The sequence below is a fragment of the Camelina sativa genome, chromosome 19 (assembly GCF_030686135.1).
Source record: "Camelina sativa cultivar CO46 ecotype springtype chromosome 19, ASM3068613v1".
NCBI classification, from domain to species: domain Eukaryota; kingdom Viridiplantae; phylum Streptophyta; class Magnoliopsida; order Brassicales; family Brassicaceae; genus Camelina; species Camelina sativa.
The window spans coordinates 7,970,007-7,986,293 of NC_141898.1; the positions used below are offsets into that span (position 1 = coordinate 7,970,007).

Sequence of the window (16,287 nt, forward strand, 5' to 3'; positions counted from 1 at the left end):
GTCTGAATGACTGAATCTGATGAAATTAATGGCCAGAAAAGTGATTTTACTAGTAAAAAGAGTTGAATCTTCCAAAAGTGATTTCTCACTTCAAACAACAATACAAAAAATAAATTCACAATCGCAGACTCTACTAATGGAAACCATGAAACAATCAAACAAATACACGTGAAAGCAGAGACAAGACTCCAACATAAATATTCTCAAAGAAAGAAGAAGGCCTTCTAGATATATCTTGTAAGTCTTCACTTACTGAAGGTTGTCTCTCATCATCTCTTCCTCTTCTTGGATCCTCCTGTTTCGTGTTTAGCTTTATCTTTGCATCTCCCTAAAGTACAACCACAAATTTTCTTGCTTCAAGATGTTTCTCCACCCCAATGACTTTTTGGTTTTTTTTGTTTAATTATACAGCCACTTTATCACTTACTGTCCTGTCGAAGCATGACCTTCAACCTAAAAAAATTGAACTTAAAAACGTAAGATTCTTTGGCTTTTTAATAGACGATTTGAATCTATTGATTGCAGTTAACAACAAAGGGGATCTCTAGTCAAAGGCATGACTGTGTGCTTTGTAGAAAGCGTGTAGACTGTTTTGCTTTACCTTCGCTGCTTTGAACAGTTCGTCGAGGACTTCAGACAGTGTTGGATGTGCATGAACTGCCAATTTTATGTCCTGCAGAGATACCAGTAACCATGCAGGATCAAGAAATAGATATAATCAAGAATTTAAGTATTTTTAACAGCTACCATGTATATGGCTCGGTTTCCTTGTCGGGGGGGGCATCAATTTGAAAAGCTAAAAGCTCAATCCAATAGTAATCAGGGAAATAAGCAGCCAGAGTATCAAAATCCTACCTGAATGCGTGTTCCTAGAGCAATCGCATTGGAAGCTTCATGGATTAGGTCAGCTGCATGCAGTCCAAATATATGAACTCCTAGGATTTCACCATTGTCAGGTCGGTATATCATCTGCATAAAACAAGCAATAAGATCTCTTTTTTTTTTTCTTTTATAAACCACAAATAACCAACAAATTTTGGTTCGATCCCACCTTTGCTATTCCTTCTCCTTCATTTTCAGCTAAGGCCTTTGTGTTAGCCTTGAAACTTGTCTTGGCAACACTAACTTTAAATCCTTCCTTCTCACCTTTTTCTTTCGCTTGAGGCTGAGAAATCAAGGGAATAATGTTAAAACCTAAGGAGTTACAGTAAGCATATCTTGCTCATAACATTCTTCTTTTTTACCCTCTTCAGTACAAAAAGCACTAGGATATAGAATATTACCTCTGTCAATCCCACCATGCTGATTTCAGGATGAGTAAAGCAAGCAGCTGGGATGCTTAGATGATTAAGCACATGATCTCTACCGCTGACTTGCTCGACCACTAGCCAAAGAGTAAGAGGTTAGAGTTTTAATACAGGTCCCACGAAGAAAAAAGGGAAAATATTCACTGCATTATTAGTAGACTGCCTACTGATAAGCCATTTACCAGATATTCCTTGGGCACTGGCTGCATGTGCAAGCATCAATTTACCATTGGCATCACCAATGCAGTACAAGTTGGGAACCTATCAAGTAAAAATGAATTTTAGCATATAAAAGAACTGCTGATAATAGAACGGTATGTATATGCAAATAAAACAGACCAGAGTCCCATTTCCATCGATCACACGCATTCGCTCATCAACTGGTATGAAGCCTCTCTGCGTCACAACATTGACCTGCATTGAGATGACAGCTTCAAATTTAATTTTCTGACGAACAAATATTGGCTGGTAACCAAAATGACAATACTAGTTGGTGGGATTTAGTGTCAAATCATACATTTTCCAAGCCAAGTCCATTGGTGAATGGAGCTCTTCCAGTAGCAATAAGAGCAGCATCTACCTGGAGAAGGACAACAAACTCACACTTTCAGCGCAGAAAATTACATAGTAAAAGGAAATGAAACCAAAAGACATAACAGTAGCTTCTCATTCACAATGTATTCAGAAAATGAGAAGCTTTACTAATCCACTTATGTCATAATGTGTATACTTATGTTTCCGAGGGAAGAGTAACAATGTTGTTAATGCAGCGAAAAGCAAAAGATGTGGCACAAAACGACTTCTAAGGACCCACCACCAACGGCACATATCTTTCCAATTCAGGCATGAATATTGAATACTAGGTAAATTTTAAATATTCTCTTTGTCATATAAAAGATAGAGAGCTCTGATTGTTACCTCCAAAGTATCCTTAGGTTCCTTTGTTTTGGCATCAGTAAGCTCAATCAAAACTGGTTTCCCATCCTTTGCTGGGGTAATCTGCATAAGATTTAAATTTAAGTTTAAAAGAGGAATACAACATGGACACACTGTATAGAGAAAGAAAAGCAGTATTTGCAATGCTTGATTTTAACAAGCTCACTTTGCTCGCAAAGACTCCAGTATGATAGTCAATCTTTCTTGGATTAATCAAAACCCTCTGAGCTAGCTTACTAATCTCAGGATCAAATCCAGGCATTAGCTGATCCAGTGCTTCAATAAAAGTTACCTGCACAAAAGGTTCCCGTGTTCGATTACTAATTATAAAGGTCGAGCAAACAAACACTAATGAAACATTACATGGAAACGGCACATATTCAATATAGATCAAGAAACCAATAGATTTGGTACCTTAAAACCTAGTTTACTACACTACTATTTTACAACAACAAGCTCAATACAGAACGAAACCTAACAAATACTAGAAAAATGGAGAACATTGCTAAGTTGCAGTTATTACAATCTCAACTGCAAGGACATAACATCACAAACTCATACTAAAGTAATATCATTAGTACAGAAACATCATGCTACCTCACTTCCAAGTGCTGTGTAAACATCACTGAACTCAAGACCAATATAACCACTTCCTACAATTGCAATCCAATCAGGGACAGACTCCAATTTCAAGGCATGGTCACTGGTGATTACAGTCTTTCCTGCAGCACCAAAATATAAACATTCAAGGAATTAAGTCTGCTTGCTTTTTGCACCAAAAGAATAGAGAATGAATGATTGCAGGCTTCTTCTTTAACAAGTCTACGTTCAAAACAAGAAACTTACCATCAACTTCAATTCCTTTAGGAACAAACGGCACAGATCCAGTGGCAATTATTATATTCTTTGCAGTGATAATATTGTCCTTCCCATATTTAACCTTTTGTGGTCCCTGCAGATAGCAATACAAAACTTAAAGAGTTAGGATCATCGTTCAACAAAATTGTATCATGTTCCTAATCCTGTCTAGTAAGTCAACGTGAACGAAAAAACACGTACTGACCAGAACACTGCCAAATCCTGTCAATATATCAACACCAAGTGCCTTCATAGAATTGGTAAGATTGTTTCGAATTTTGGTAGCCAGGTTATTAGCATGGTCAGCAACACCCTGACGATCATACCCAGCAGCTGAAACCTGTTTCCAAAGGTTAAACCAAATACAATAGCTCATTAGCAATCATACTTGAACCATCTACAACCACTTCACACCAAAGACAAAGCTAGCAACTTTATAAATCAGAGAACATGAGAGTTGATGATTTACCTGGAGACCAAAGGACTTCATGTGATGTTCGTTCTGAAGTTCACGCATTCTACCACTAACAGCAAGAAGAGCTTTAGAAGGCACACATCCTCTGTTAACACAAGTCCCTCCAACAACATCTCCTTCAATGATGGCAGTTTTAAGTCCCTAATAAATCCAATGTTTCCATAAAGATATGCTTCAGTTAAAAGTATTAGCCTTTTTAGTTGTTTTGGTAATAAGGAAATTTCAAACCTTTTCAACAGCGTGCAAAGCAGCTCCGTGGCCACCAACTCCAGCTCCGATGATGATCAAATCGTAATCGAAAGATTTGGGAGGAGCACCGTTACCATTACCATTACTCGAAGCAGAAGCGGAGACTTGAAGTCCACTACTCTGAGTTCGTATTTGGTTACTGCGAAAAGACAACTGATTCGACGGAGAGAAACCAAACGCTTCACGCCGGAGTCCGCAGAAACGGAGATTCTTGGGCGTAGAGAAAACGGAAGCAGTTGATCCCAGCACGTGGTTGGGTCTTGTAAACGACGACGTCTGGGAGAACGAAAGCGTCATAGCTGATTGCATTGTAAGAGACACAGAGAGAGAGAGAGAGAGAGAGAGAGAGAGAGATCTAACAGAGGAAGACGCAGCAGATGACAAATTAAACCCGGCGGAGACACAGTGAGTGTAAATTAGCCAACAACGGAGGCGGAGATTTCAAAGCGCCTTCGTTTGTTTTGTTTGTTTAACCACTTTTTGTACACGTGGCGTTTACAACTTTGCTTTCATTTGTTTTTCACTTTTTTCAAACCTGATTTTAACTTTTAAGACATTTTAACCGAGTCAAATGACCACAGTAAATAGTTTTGCTTTATTAATTTATTGTTGTTAGACATAGCAAATGTTTTAGTAATTGTTTCAAAACAATTGAGAATCCCAAGGAGGACAATGATCAATTTTTCCAGTCTTTTCGTTGATTTGGCAAGGTCCTTCTGGGCGTAACTTCCATTCGCATCTTTTGCAACCATGAGGTCCAGATACTTGGTCTCTGCTTTGCCAGTAGATACGGAATAAATGGTACTCGAGTCTCCAGGCAAAACTGCAAGCGTACTTTGTATCTCCAGAGACACTTGGTAAGAACTCGAACGACCACGTTCCACCTGGCATCATTATCCGAGTTTTAAAATCAACCTCTAATGACATACAATGGAACACCATTGGCACTGAACCTCCGTTATGTAACACCACTGTTGTATTTGGGTTGTCAGCACTTGGTGGAGCCGGAGCCGGAGCCATGGCGTTTTGAGCGAGGGTCATTGTTGTTACACTTGTTGCACACATAATGATTATGAAGGCTACAACTTCTTTTAGAGATCCCATTTTGTTTTATGAATTATATATCTCCGTAGTAAGCTTTTTTTTGTTGACTTTTTTTAAAAATATAATTAATGCAATTTAGTGTTTTGGATAATATGAGTCAAAATAAAACTTATGTATAAAAGGAAACCTCATCATGGTTAATAATACTTGGATATACATTAGAGCCATTTCTGATATCGATTATGATTTGTTTCTCAATATATGAAATATATGATGTTATATTAAAGGAAACCTCATCACGGCTTTGTGTTCGTAAAAATAAAATAAAAATAACAGTGTTTTCATTAAAAAAAAAAAACGAAATACTTTTATTGATTATATTGTTTATTAGAGAAATACAAGTAGACGACATTGTTAAAATGTTATCAAAACAACTAAGAATTCCAAGGATGACAAACATCATACATATTAGTGTCTTTGTTTAATTTGCAAGGTCCATTTTTCTGGATCTTCCAATGGCAATTCGTACATCCAAACTTGGCGAATTCTCTGTCTCTGCTCTGTTTGTAGATATCGAAGTAATGCATCTCATGTTCCCATCCAAAACTGCAAAAAAACAAAGTGCCCCCAAAAATACTGGGTTTGAAATCAAACGACCACGTTCCATTTGGTGGAATAGTCGAGACTCCAAAATCATCGTTTTTTGATTTACAATGATGCCACAACAGCGAAGGACAACCAAGATCATTATGTATAAACACTGTTGTCCTTGGGTTGTCGAAACCGGTTGTAGGAACCCTCCTCGCATTTTGAGCGCCACATATCAATACTACATTAACACACATAGTCGTGATTATTAAGAGAGCCGCAAGTTCTAGAAGAGAACCCATTTTTTTTTTTTCTTGTAATATGAAAAAGTATTGTATATGGATGACTACTCTTTCACTCAATATTCACTTATATATACAATTTCCAAGTACATTTGGGGAAAAGATCTTGGAGTTTGTCATTGACATCAAATATTAAATTTACAATTAATTTAATTTATATTAAAACAAGATTTCTCTTAATCAGATTTTTCTTTATTTACCTTGGAGTAAGATCACAGCCGAGATTTTCCATCTCAACACATTGATTTCAGGATACTTTCCTCCTACAATATATGTTAAAAATCAAATTAAAGAAACAAATTTAAATGCTAAAAGATAATCAAATTCCTAGCATATCTGCATATTCCAAGAAAAAACAGATTACAGTGATTTTCTCTCTAATGAGTTGCTTAATTGGATTTCTTTTTGCGTGAAAAAGTGAGCACTATGATTGCTACTAACATTTTTTCATTTATGTGATGTATAAGAATCGAGTTAAGAGAACCATTGATTCAAGCCATCTAAATGTAGGCGTTCTTGCAGTCTTTCCAAAGTTGGTCAAATTTCAACCCTTCTTCACTAAATATATATTTAATGAAGTTTATGATATCATTCCTATATTATAAAACAGTACAACTAAAACATACTCCCTCTAGTTTTTTAAGTTGTTATTTCAGGTTATTTTACATATATTAAGAAAATATATAAATAGTTTTTTATATTATTTTTTGGCAAACAGTTTTTTATATCCTTATCTATACTATATAATATATAAGATATGTGAAATTAATAAAAATCATTTCAAATTTATTATAATGGATATATAAAATATATCTAAAATCAACTTATTTGTAAATACTTTTTAAAACACAAGATATGCAAGAAATATCTTTAAATATATCTTATGTAAGTATGTAACTAATATATTTTGTAATCATAAATAAAAATAATATATATTTATGAAAATAAACTATTTCATGGATTACATTTGTTGTTTAAGAAAAATTATAAAGAATTCATTTTTAAAAAACAAAAAAAGAAGCAAAGAAATTTCAATTTATATTTGTATTTCTAAATAGTAATCACCCTAAAATAAGTATTTAAAACTTTAAAATTCAATAATTACAATTGGTTGAATATATTGTATTACTATATATTATATAAAATTGAATATTAATAAGTAGATTTTTAATTTATTTAATATGAACAAATCTTCTATTATAGAAGGAAATAAATTATATGTCAAAAAATGTGAGAAAAGCACAAAATTTAGTTATGTTCTTACCCTAAAATTTTGGACAAAAAAATTTATCTAATAGTTAATTATTTAAAAGAGAACAATTATGGGATATATAAACTTTTACAGATAGGGACGAGATGAAACAGTACATGACATGATAAGACGAGATATATTTGCCATTCTAAAATAGTTACGTGTAGGTTACATACGTGCAATAGTCCAAACTAAAATCAAATTAAAATATGATATTTGGATTTAACACCTATAAGCATATTATTATCGCTTAAAAATTGCAAAATGATCAGTGTATATATGTTACCGTGCAAAGGATTAACAATGTCTAAACAACATACTTATCTAAATATGTTTTAACATTGACCATGTAAATAAACCAAATATACTACTCAACACTATTTAAAATTTCGAAATTATAAAAAACACATAAACTAAAATATTTTATGCATTCGAAATATATATAAATTAATTACAATATGTGTCATCCCATGCTGTAGCACGGTATATCACATAGTTTGACTACTAAACTTCTAAATTATTTAATTAGTAAGAGATAATTTTCTATTAAAAAGGACATTAGAAACCACAAACACAAATAAAATGAATAAAAGACTATACCTAGAATGACAAGTAAAAAAAAATGAAGAGAGTGGTAATTGTACACTACATAATACAGTATATAGATATAAAATATTGTACATTTTAAAAATATAAAACATTAGTTACACAAATTAATCCACTAAACAAATTATATTTTGCTTTTTTGAAAAACAAATTAACCCTCCGCCCGTGAAATTCTAGTATATGTAACTATGTATATTAGTATGCGGTCAAATCAAATTTAATAATAAAATGTTATGATGGTAATAACATAGTTATCTTTTATAATACATGAAAAATATATAGTCAAAAGTAAAATCTTTCTGTTTAAATATATTTCTCATAGCAATAAAGCCTAATAAGTCAGGCCCAATAAGCTTAAGTTGAAAACTACCGTCCCGTCGGAAGATAACTACTATAGTACTCTGTAATACGAGAACGACGATCTCATCTTTTGATTTTTTCTCGACCTAAATTTTTCTCAACTGATTCAGCGAAGATGAGTACTATGAAGTTTTGCCGCGAATGGTAAAAAAGAAAAAGCACTCGGCTCTCATCTAGTTTTTTTTGGAATTGCACCGTACCTTACTTAGGTTGTTTTTGTTTGTGCATAAATTTTATTGAAGTGTTCGTTTTTTTTTTTTTTTTTGTTATTGATGTTTTGCATCCTCTATCGAACCATCCATGGTTGTTGATTTCACCTGGGATAATGTGTCGATTTCGCCTTAAAGCTCTAACCTTTTTCGAATTTTGTTTATGGGTCGTCCTTGAGTTTTGATTGTGTTGTTGTTTTCTGTTTTTGGTTCAGTAATAACATTCTGTATCCTAAGGAGGACAAGGAGCAGAAGATCCTCCTCAACGCTTGCCGTAATTGTGATCACCAGGTCTATATAAAGCTTTTGGTTCATTATGTGTGTGTGTGGTAAAATTAGGGTTTTTTAGCATTCAATGAAGTGCACATAATGTGTGAGTGGGACTTGTTGCACAATTAAGAGACTTTAGTGATTTGGGATTCCTTAGTTTCACCAACCTCTCTACTTATCTTACTCCTTCAATTAAGGCTTATCAAGCAAGTTCGTTCTTATGGTTTTAGCTTTCTAGTATTGTGTTCTGTATGAATACTTTGAAGGGACGACTCCTTAGCTTGTGGAAAGGATTAGCATATTGATTACACAAACTGCGTGTAGTTATTGAACATTTATTTAAGTAAGCTGCATTTGCCATCCTGTTGTTACAGAATTAATAGATTGGATCATGTAAATGTCCTCATCATCAGAATTTATACTTTTTGGGGGCATTGATTTGCAGGAAGTAGCTGATAATAGCTGTGTGTACAGAAACGAGGTTCATCACTCTGTAAGTGAACGAACTCAGATCCTAACAGATGTGGCTTCTGACCCTACTCTTCCCAGAACCAAGGCTGTGCGTTGTGCCAAATGTCAGCATAGTGAGGCCGTCTTCTTCCAGGTATAATTATCTTTATGCTCCATCTTACTTCTATAACGATGGGTCATGTTACTACATCTTCATTGTGTTCCCCAATACATATTCCCAATTTTGTAAACCGCCAGAGGATTTAACGTATCTATCATTGAATGTGCAGGCTACGGCTAGAGGTGAAGAAGGAATGACATTGTTCTTTGTCTGCTGCAACCCAAATTGTGGTCATCGCTGGAGAGAGTAGATAGCTTGTCTAGTTTCTATTGTTCAATCATCCATCTATGTTCTGATGAGTTGGTAAAGAGTTTAGGATATTGATGCTAAAGTAGGTACTGGGAACCAGTAATTGTAAGATGTGGAACAACCTTCTGCCCCCCTGTCAGAGACAGATCCGTATTATGAGCTATTTAGTCGTGTTATGAAATCATAATCCCAACTTGTGTCACACCAAACATAAAAGATTGAAACTTGTTTCTCTTTAGAACTAAAAAGCAAACGAGAAAAAAAATCTGAACCCAAAACATTAGCTACTCTCCTCCACGGCTCATCTCCCAGAACGCGACCTCGTATTCAAGAACACGTACAAGCACATCTTCAGCTTCGGACAGAGCTTCACCAGAGGCAGTCTCCAGACACCGGTCAGCAATGTTCTTGACAGAAGAACAATACTGTTTAAACCCGTCATTGCCCCACCGATGACAAGCACCAGTAAGCTCCAGAGGAGTTTTGTTCCCGTCCTCTAAACAATGAGCAAAGCTCTCTTGATACACTGCTTCAATTGCCCAGAAAGCTGTCATCATCACTGAATACTTCACCTCACTACTCATCAGAGCTTCCAGAAACCTTGAATAAACAAAGAGGAACTCGAACTAGTCTCTGATTTTCAATTTCAATTCAGGTTACAATCTAAAAAATCAATACCTGTTATATTCTTGATTAGCTTTCTGAGGCACGACGGTAGAGAAATCAACATCCCATTTCGATGCTTCTCTTTTAAACCATTCGATTTCGTCGTTCAGCGACGCCATACCACCAAGGACCACTTCCATATCGGAACTCTCGCCGGATTCTTTGCCGGCTCTGATCAGTACACTCGCTACAAACGGCACGAATCCTCTCACGAACAGATAATCTTGCCCCTGCAACACACACAAAACAACGTCGTTTCAATTCAACAAAGTCTTTTGAGATTATTGCTTTGTTTTTCATCAGTAGTAAATTACTAAATACAGTAATAATAACAGTACCAGCCAAGTTCTGAAGGACGAGAGATCAACGGATCCGTCGCGGATCGAGACGACGAATGCATGACGTGTAGCCGCCGTGTAAATCGAACGGTGCTTATCAATCCACGTGTCTATCACCCCTCTCCTCTCCGGTTTCTTCTCCATTGCAAATTGCTTTGCTTCCTATTTACTTTTTCTTACAAGAATCTTTTAAAGTCATCGATTCATCTTTGTCAAAAGGTCAACGTGCACGTTTTAATGGGCTTTAAAGTAATGGCCCAAGGCCTATTAATGTTCACAACGATAAGTTAACGGTTTCGTCTAAAATCAACGGTGATTAAAGACACGCTGGCCTATTCCTAGATGACGTGGACCGTTAAGATGCTTGGGATGACTATTCAGCAGGCAGCAATGGTCACGTCACTTATCCTATAGTTAAAGAGTGTGTGACGTGGATAATATTTTTTCTAACTATATACTTCTGTTTTGTCTCTCGCCTCCTCCAAGCTGTGTCCGAATTTATTATTTTTATCTGTAAAGACGGATCGGGACGGATTTGCACTTTTCCGGCAAGATCTGTTGGGCGAGATAAGATGGCGGATGAGAGGTATAACCGGAAGAATCCGGCGGTGAAAAGGATTTTGCAGGAGGTTAAGGAGATGCAAGCTAATCCTTCTGATGATTTTATGTCTCTCCCTCTTGAGGTAAACAACGTTTTCTATACTCACCTTATCTTCAGGTTCGAGCTTTTTGAATTTTTTACCTTCTAGGAGAGAAGATCCCCCTCTCTTGATTCAGTCTCGTTTGTGTTTCTAATTCGAGATTAGGTTAACCGGGGGAATTAGAAATTGCAAATTTGAAAAATCTGATTTTTCTGTTTTTTTTTTGTAGCTAGAGTTAACTTCTTAAAGCCTCGTTAATTGATTGATGTTCCTGTTTCGTATAGATCTAGGTATGGTGTGTTGTAGAGTGATGGTGTTTGATATTAGGCGATCATGATCTTGGAGGATCGATATCCTTATGTATTTTCACTGAATTCAACTAAGTCTCTATCTTATATTGGGTATTTGTGTTCTATCTGTTCTAACCTCAGGAGAATATCTTTGAATGGCAATTCGCTATCCGTGGTCCTGGTGACACAGAATTTGAGGGAGGGATTTATCATGGGAGGATTCAGCTGCCTGCAGATTACCCTTTCAAACCTCCTTCATTCATGTTATTGACCGTAAGGATCTTTTTACTCTTTTCTTTTACTCGTAAACACACACATGTTGCAAGGGAAAAGGGAGAGTCTTTTATCTAATGATTCTCTCTCTACTTTTGTTTTCAGCCTAATGGTCGCTTTGAAACCAATACCAAGATTTGCTTGAGCATTTCAAATTACCACCCCGAGCATTGGCAACCTTCATGGAGTGGTAAAGTCTTGGACTTTTTATATTTTCATTGATCTTTACACCAACACCATGTCACAAGATACCTTATATCTTAACTGTTATGTTTTTTATTTATACAAGACCACGTAACACTTGTTATTTACACCAGGTTGAACTGTATATCATCTCTTTGCTCTTATGATTTAGCTTTCTTTTTCTTTGCAGTTCGGACTGCTTTGGTGGCTCTCATTGCATTCATGCCCACAAGTCCCAATGGAGCACTGGGCTCTGTAGATTATCCAAAGGAGGAGAGGCGTACACTAGCCATTAAATCACGTGAGGCACCACCCAAGTATGGCTCTCCTGAACGGCAAAAAATTATTGATGAGGTATAGTTACTCCAATCCCCACTGAAACACCCTTTTAAGTGTTGTGCTTATGCTTAATATTCTGGTGAAATGATATCAATTTGGCTATATGTTTGTTGAAATTGTCGAGTATGGGCTATACTGTTTCGCCATTGTAAACCTTAGGCATAGCTGTTGGTCAAATAAGCTTGCATATCGTTAGCGGTTAAGTTTTAATGTTTGCTCAAAGAGTATCTGCTTAGTTTTTACTGCAATCACAGCGGCTATTGTCTGCGTACAATAAACTACTTAGGAGTAGCACCATTTTACCGATTACTATTGTTTTTAGACAAAGATAGTGTTAGCGATCACCTTTGGTTTAAACTCGTGAACCTTTCTTCATGTATTTTTATATGACTTAAGTTTCCTTCCTATAATTTATCTTCAGTTTTAGAAACAACTTAACTGATCATGTCCTTTTAATAACCGCAGATTCATCACTACATCCTTTGCAAAGCAACCGTGGTTCCAAAAGCCATTCCTCTGGAGTGTAACCAAGCACCGTCCACTGACTCAGTAGCTCAGTCCCAAACTGAGCCACAGGAAGCCATAACGGTAGTGGAGGAGCTATCCATCGCTACAACAGATACCATAGTTGATGATCAAATCATAGAAGAGACACCTGAAGCAGTCACTGCAGCAGCTCATGTGGTTCCTGCTGCAGCAGCATTAACAGCTGTTGAAGTTGCAGACAAAGCTTCTGTAAGTGGTGAGCAAACAACGGTGGCCAGAAGAGCTGCTCAGAAGCCAGTCGATGACAGACTGTTCACGTGGGCGGCGGTTGGGCTCACAATCGCAATCGTGGTTCTTCTCCTGAAGAAGTTCATACGATCAAGTGGTTACGGTGCTGGGTTTACAGATCAGTCCTGAACTCTATAATGAACATCGTCGATCCTTAAGGTAAAAAGTGTCGAAGTTGATCGATGGATGAAAACATGAAAAGTCAATCCCGCGTTTGGGAAAAGGTTCCGTTTGGTGTTTAATGTATAAATATGATTAAAGTGCATAAAATTGGGTAAATATGTGTGAACAATCGTCTTGCAATTTAGTTGATAGATTCGATTATTAACTTGTCACAAAGTTGACAACAATATCTATTTTTCGATTTGGACACCAACTACTTTTTTTTTATTAATACAGCAAGCTTTTTGTTATTTGAAATCTGAATTATTTAATGTAGTCAGTCTCTTTTGTGTGTATTTTTACATTATAAGTTACAGAAGGATACGGTGGTGTGATTGACAGAGTGATCTCATCGTGTACCGTAGTATTCACTTTTCTGTTTGGAAAAAAGCTTTAACTTTTGACCTTTGACTGTGTAGTAACGTTATAAATAAAAGAGTTATCGAAGGTTTTGAAATGTAAATAAATGCTCGTAAGTCGTAACACAAAAGAAAAAACAAAAAAAAAATTAACAATATAGATATCATCATAGGTACTGTGACGAGTGCCAGTCCAGCAAAAAATGAGGCCTAATACATAAACATTTTTTTTATGGATTTTATCATTTTTTAAATGGATTTTATAAGGTAAATTTTAAAAGTTGAAGCAAAATCTTAAGAGTTCATAAAATAGAGGCCTATTTTGAAATAATACATAGATAAAAATTAAAATTTCAGACCAAATCTTAATTTTTTTGAAAAGTGAGGCCTATATTTACAATATAAATGTTTAGTTGGACCTAACTTTTTTACTAAAAATTTCAAACAGAATTAGAGGCCAATACATTTGTGTGATAGGATGTGCGGCGGGCCGGGCCTGACTGTGACAGTACTACTGTGGCAAAAACAATACACAAAAGTAGTAAGTTTGAAGTCTACGTCCTTTCTCCCCAGAGATCCTCAGGTACTAAAACCAGCAAAAACACTGCTTTTGCGTGTCTGTGAAGTCAGTCTTAAACAGCTCTCTTGTCCCTTCTATCTTATTACCATTCAACAAAATATATCAGAAATAATCACATGATGAATGCTTTTTCACAATCAACACTTTTGTTTTGGGGTTAATGAAAACAACGCAAAATATACATGTATACTGACTTTGACCATTCCTAATATCTAAGTGAGTGAGAGAAAGAGAGAGAGATAGAAAGAAGTAGAAAGTGAAGAGATTTTGAGAGAGAAAGAAGTCGAAAGTGAGGAGGTTTTGAGCGATGGGTTGGAACACTGGTTTTGATCGGATTAAACAAGAACGGAAGGACTTGGGTTTTTTCAAGATCTTTCAGAGTGCAGATTTGTCCTCTGAGTTCATGGTAACTTTGTTCTAAAACATCATATCATGCTTTTAACGTTCTTCTTGATAGCTTTCGTTTTTTCTGAAAGGTGGAATCTTTTTGTTCGTGGGGTTTAATGGGGTTTCCACGGTTTTAGTCTTTTGGTTTTCTCTTTTCTTTAAAAGGTTTTAAGTCTGTTTATCCTCTGGATTCTGGATCTTTACACTTTCTGTGTTTGAAACGTTAAATCTGTTGGTTCTTTGGTGTTTCATGGGTCACAACGTTTGAATCTTTATGTTCTGTGTTTGAAAAGTTAAATCTGTTGGTTCTTTGGTTGGTAGAATCTTTGGGTTCTCTTTGTTTAAAACGTTGAATCTGTTGGTTTTTTCTTTTTTAGTTGTTTAATGGGTCTCAACGTTGAATCTTTAGTGCTTGAAAAGTTGAATCTTGTTATCTTTTTGGATCTTTCCACTAGCTTTTTAACGTTAAGTAAGTTTCTTTTGTTCTCCTCTCTGCTCTCAAAAACATAATAGTTGTTGCTTCTCTCCTGTATGCTCAGATCTATCTTCTTTGCTTTTCTCGATGCAAAGTTTGTTTTATGATAAGACTGAAAGAGTGAAACTTTGGCCTCTTAAATATTTTATGTAATATGACAAAAAGATTGAACTGTTAATAACAATCTTCATTGTATTGGTCAAAACAGAGAGCGTTTCCATACAACTTCATGAGCAAAATCTCTAAGAAAGACTTCTCTTACAAGATGGTGATAAGAGCGCAATGGGGAAAGTCTTGGAATGTAAAAGTCTCCAAGAATACGAGATACTACTACATCGAGAAGCGTGGATGGGATCAGTTTGTGAGTGACAACTCTTTGGGAAGAAACGAGTTTATTACTTTCATTCACAAAGGGAAGATGATCTTTAATGTCCACATCTACGAGCAGAATTGCATGGAGATCCTCATACCTCGAAATCTCCTGTCAATGGGTTCTTCTAGTAAGCTTTTGTGCTTGTAATTAATGCTTAATGAAAGAAGAGGAGTTAATCAAGAAGAAGAAGAAGACTAAATCTTTTGCTTTGATGATGAAAACAGGTGGAATCAAGAGAGAAGAAGGAGACTGCAGCTACAAAGATGTGAAGAAGGAAAATGAGGAAATAGATGAATCTCCTGGACGAGTTGAGATCAAGATAAGAAAGAAGAAAACTGAAGTGACCAAGACATCCAAGAAGAAGATGTTGAACAAGAATGTGAAGAATGTTATGGAAAGAGGTGAATCTTCGAGAGGAGTTGAGCTCAAAGCTATGAAGAAGAAAGGTGAGGCTTCCATATCATCAAAGAAGAAGAAGAGCAAGAGCAAGAGCAAGAGCAACAAAAAGGTCATTGATGGTGCTCCAGAATTCGAAATCACCATTAAGAAATCATACCTCAAGTTCCTGGTAAGATTTAAAGAACAAAAGACTTGACTGAACAATACTATACCACACAGTTTTATGTATTGATATGTGAATCTCTGATTTTTCTTTCAGGCAATCCCAAAACAGTTTGTGGATGATCATCTCCCGCAGAAGTCTAAGATGTTCACGATTCGTCACCCAAAAGGGAAGTCATGGAAGGTGCTTTGTTTGGTGAGGGATGTTCGGACAATCTTCTCAGGTGGATACTCGAAACTGGCTAGGGAGTTCCCTATATCGGTTGGTGACAAATGCACCTTCAAGCTCATCGACACCTTCGAGTTTGTGCTAGATATCTTCAAGAAGACTAGAGAGGAGATCCCTCACTGCATGATCGATTGAGGAATGAATGTTGTTAAGCAGTGTCTTTTGCTTTCTTATCTATAATCTATGGAGACTGGTAGATCACTTTTATGTATTTATGACGGTTAAGCTATTATTCTGTTCTGTTTTGTGTGTTTGTTGTTTCCTTGAGAGTACTCTTTAGCTTATAATTTCTGTTGAACTACGATGTGATGAATTCTTCTTAGGATTATTATGCAAATCTATATCAATCTTATGCATGCTTCAATCTTTGCCTTCAGCAGA

At 35.9% G+C, this 16,287-nt stretch overlaps 7 protein-coding genes across 7 annotated transcripts; 3 read left to right on the plus strand and 4 right to left on the minus strand.

The window, feature by feature from the left end:
* Nucleotides 1-29: 29 nt before the first annotated feature.
* LOC104765540 (dihydrolipoyl dehydrogenase 1, chloroplastic) lies at nucleotides 30-4,254 on the minus strand. Its single transcript, XM_087500905.1, is given in 16 exon segments — nucleotides 30-435; nucleotides 438-453; nucleotides 602-673; nucleotides 856-969; nucleotides 1,052-1,165; nucleotides 1,284-1,384; nucleotides 1,490-1,568; nucleotides 1,647-1,721; nucleotides 1,825-1,887; nucleotides 2,226-2,306; nucleotides 2,410-2,535; nucleotides 2,841-2,965; nucleotides 3,090-3,195; nucleotides 3,307-3,441; nucleotides 3,571-3,717; nucleotides 3,805-4,254. Coding segments are annotated over 16 exon segments (1,716 nt in total). The 5' UTR covers nucleotides 4,135-4,254; the 3' UTR covers nucleotides 30-403.
* Nucleotides 4,255-4,397: 143 nt separating this feature from the next.
* On the minus strand, nucleotides 4,398-4,935 carry LOC104767566 (S-protein homolog 2). Its single transcript, XM_087500906.1, has one exon. The coding sequence runs from the start codon at nucleotides 4,927-4,929 to the stop codon at nucleotides 4,468-4,470; it is 462 nt and encodes a 153-aa protein (XP_087357032.1). The 5' UTR covers nucleotides 4,930-4,935; the 3' UTR covers nucleotides 4,398-4,467.
* A 280-nt stretch (nucleotides 4,936-5,215) lies between these two features.
* On the minus strand, nucleotides 5,216-5,836 carry LOC104765541 (S-protein homolog 2). Its single transcript, XM_010489265.2, has one exon. It carries the CDS (start codon nucleotides 5,757-5,759, stop codon nucleotides 5,304-5,306), a length of 456 nt encoding a protein of 151 aa, XP_010487567.1. The 5' UTR covers nucleotides 5,760-5,836; the 3' UTR covers nucleotides 5,216-5,303.
* Nucleotides 5,837-7,953: 2,117 nt separating this feature from the next.
* Nucleotides 7,954-9,457, plus strand: LOC104765542 (DNA-directed RNA polymerases II, IV and V subunit 9A). The gene is made up of 4 exons (XM_010489266.2): nucleotides 7,954-8,121; nucleotides 8,402-8,477; nucleotides 8,902-9,060; nucleotides 9,197-9,457. The coding sequence occupies exons 1-4, from the start codon at nucleotides 8,093-8,095 to the stop codon at nucleotides 9,275-9,277; spliced, it is 345 nt and encodes a 114-aa protein (XP_010487568.1). The 5' UTR covers nucleotides 7,954-8,092; the 3' UTR covers nucleotides 9,278-9,457.
* LOC104765543 (bifunctional TENA-E protein) lies at nucleotides 9,380-10,424 on the minus strand. Its single transcript, XM_010489267.3, has 3 exons — nucleotides 10,281-10,424; nucleotides 9,955-10,172; nucleotides 9,380-9,876 (listed from the first exon to the last, which is right to left on the minus strand). Exons 1-3 carry the CDS (start codon nucleotides 10,422-10,424, stop codon nucleotides 9,561-9,563), a joined length of 678 nt encoding a protein of 225 aa, XP_010487569.1. The 3' UTR covers nucleotides 9,380-9,560.
* Nucleotides 10,425-10,455: 31 nt separating this feature from the next.
* On the plus strand, nucleotides 10,456-13,193 carry LOC104765544 (ubiquitin-conjugating enzyme E2 32). The gene is made up of 5 exons (XM_010489268.3): nucleotides 10,456-10,963; nucleotides 11,353-11,484; nucleotides 11,590-11,674; nucleotides 11,858-12,021; nucleotides 12,472-13,193. Exons 1-5 carry the CDS (start codon nucleotides 10,853-10,855, stop codon nucleotides 12,907-12,909), a joined length of 930 nt encoding a protein of 309 aa, XP_010487570.2. The 5' UTR covers nucleotides 10,456-10,852; the 3' UTR covers nucleotides 12,910-13,193.
* Nucleotides 13,194-13,917: 724 nt separating this feature from the next.
* On the plus strand, nucleotides 13,918-16,237 carry LOC104765547 (B3 domain-containing protein At3g17010). Its single transcript, XM_010489271.2, has 4 exons — nucleotides 13,918-14,287; nucleotides 14,952-15,243; nucleotides 15,341-15,684; nucleotides 15,775-16,237. The coding sequence occupies exons 1-4, from the start codon at nucleotides 14,189-14,191 to the stop codon at nucleotides 16,039-16,041; spliced, it is 1,002 nt and encodes a 333-aa protein (XP_010487573.1). The 5' UTR covers nucleotides 13,918-14,188; the 3' UTR covers nucleotides 16,042-16,237.
* The last annotated feature ends 50 nt before the right edge of the window (nucleotides 16,238-16,287 follow it).

Excerpts from the sequence above, each read along its gene's own strand:
- LOC104765543 (XM_010489267.3), bottom strand. The coding sequence starts at position 10,424 with ATGGAGAAGAAACCGGAGAGGAGAGGGGTGATAGACACGTGGATTGAT. Across the intron at positions 10,173-10,280 it reads CGTCCTTCAGAACTTGGCTG|GGGCAAGATTATCTGTTCGT; the intron begins GTACTGTTATTA and ends TGTGTGTTGCAG. Across the intron at positions 9,877-9,954 it reads GCTAATCAAGAATATAACAG|GTTTCTGGAAGCTCTGATGA; the intron begins GTATTGATTTTT and ends TGTTTATTCAAG.
- LOC104765544 (XM_010489268.3), top strand. The coding sequence starts at position 10,853 with ATGGCGGATGAGAGGTATAACCGGAAGAATCCGGCGGTGAAAAGGATT. Across the intron at positions 10,964-11,352 it reads TTATGTCTCTCCCTCTTGAG|GAGAATATCTTTGAATGGCA; the intron begins GTAAACAACGTT and ends TTCTAACCTCAG. Across the intron at positions 11,675-11,857 it reads TTGGCAACCTTCATGGAGTG|TTCGGACTGCTTTGGTGGCT; the intron begins GTAAAGTCTTGG and ends TTTTCTTTGCAG.
- LOC104767566 (XM_087500906.1), bottom strand. The coding sequence starts at position 4,929 with ATGGGATCTCTAAAAGAAGTTGTAGCCTTCATAATCATTATGTGTGCA.
- LOC104765541 (XM_010489265.2), bottom strand. The coding sequence starts at position 5,759 with ATGGGTTCTCTTCTAGAACTTGCGGCTCTCTTAATAATCACGACTATG.
- LOC104765547 (XM_010489271.2), top strand. The coding sequence starts at position 14,189 with ATGGGTTGGAACACTGGTTTTGATCGGATTAAACAAGAACGGAAGGAC. Across the intron at positions 15,244-15,340 it reads CCTGTCAATGGGTTCTTCTA|GTGGAATCAAGAGAGAAGAA; the intron begins GTAAGCTTTTGT and ends TGATGAAAACAG. Across the intron at positions 15,685-15,774 it reads AATCATACCTCAAGTTCCTG|GCAATCCCAAAACAGTTTGT; the intron begins GTAAGATTTAAA and ends TTTTTCTTTCAG.
- LOC104765542 (XM_010489266.2), top strand. The coding sequence starts at position 8,093 with ATGAGTACTATGAAGTTTTGCCGCGAATG. Across the intron at positions 8,122-8,401 it reads ATGAAGTTTTGCCGCGAATG|TAATAACATTCTGTATCCTA; the intron begins GTAAAAAAGAAA and ends TTTTTGGTTCAG. Across the intron at positions 9,061-9,196 it reads GTGAGGCCGTCTTCTTCCAG|GCTACGGCTAGAGGTGAAGA; the intron begins GTATAATTATCT and ends TTGAATGTGCAG.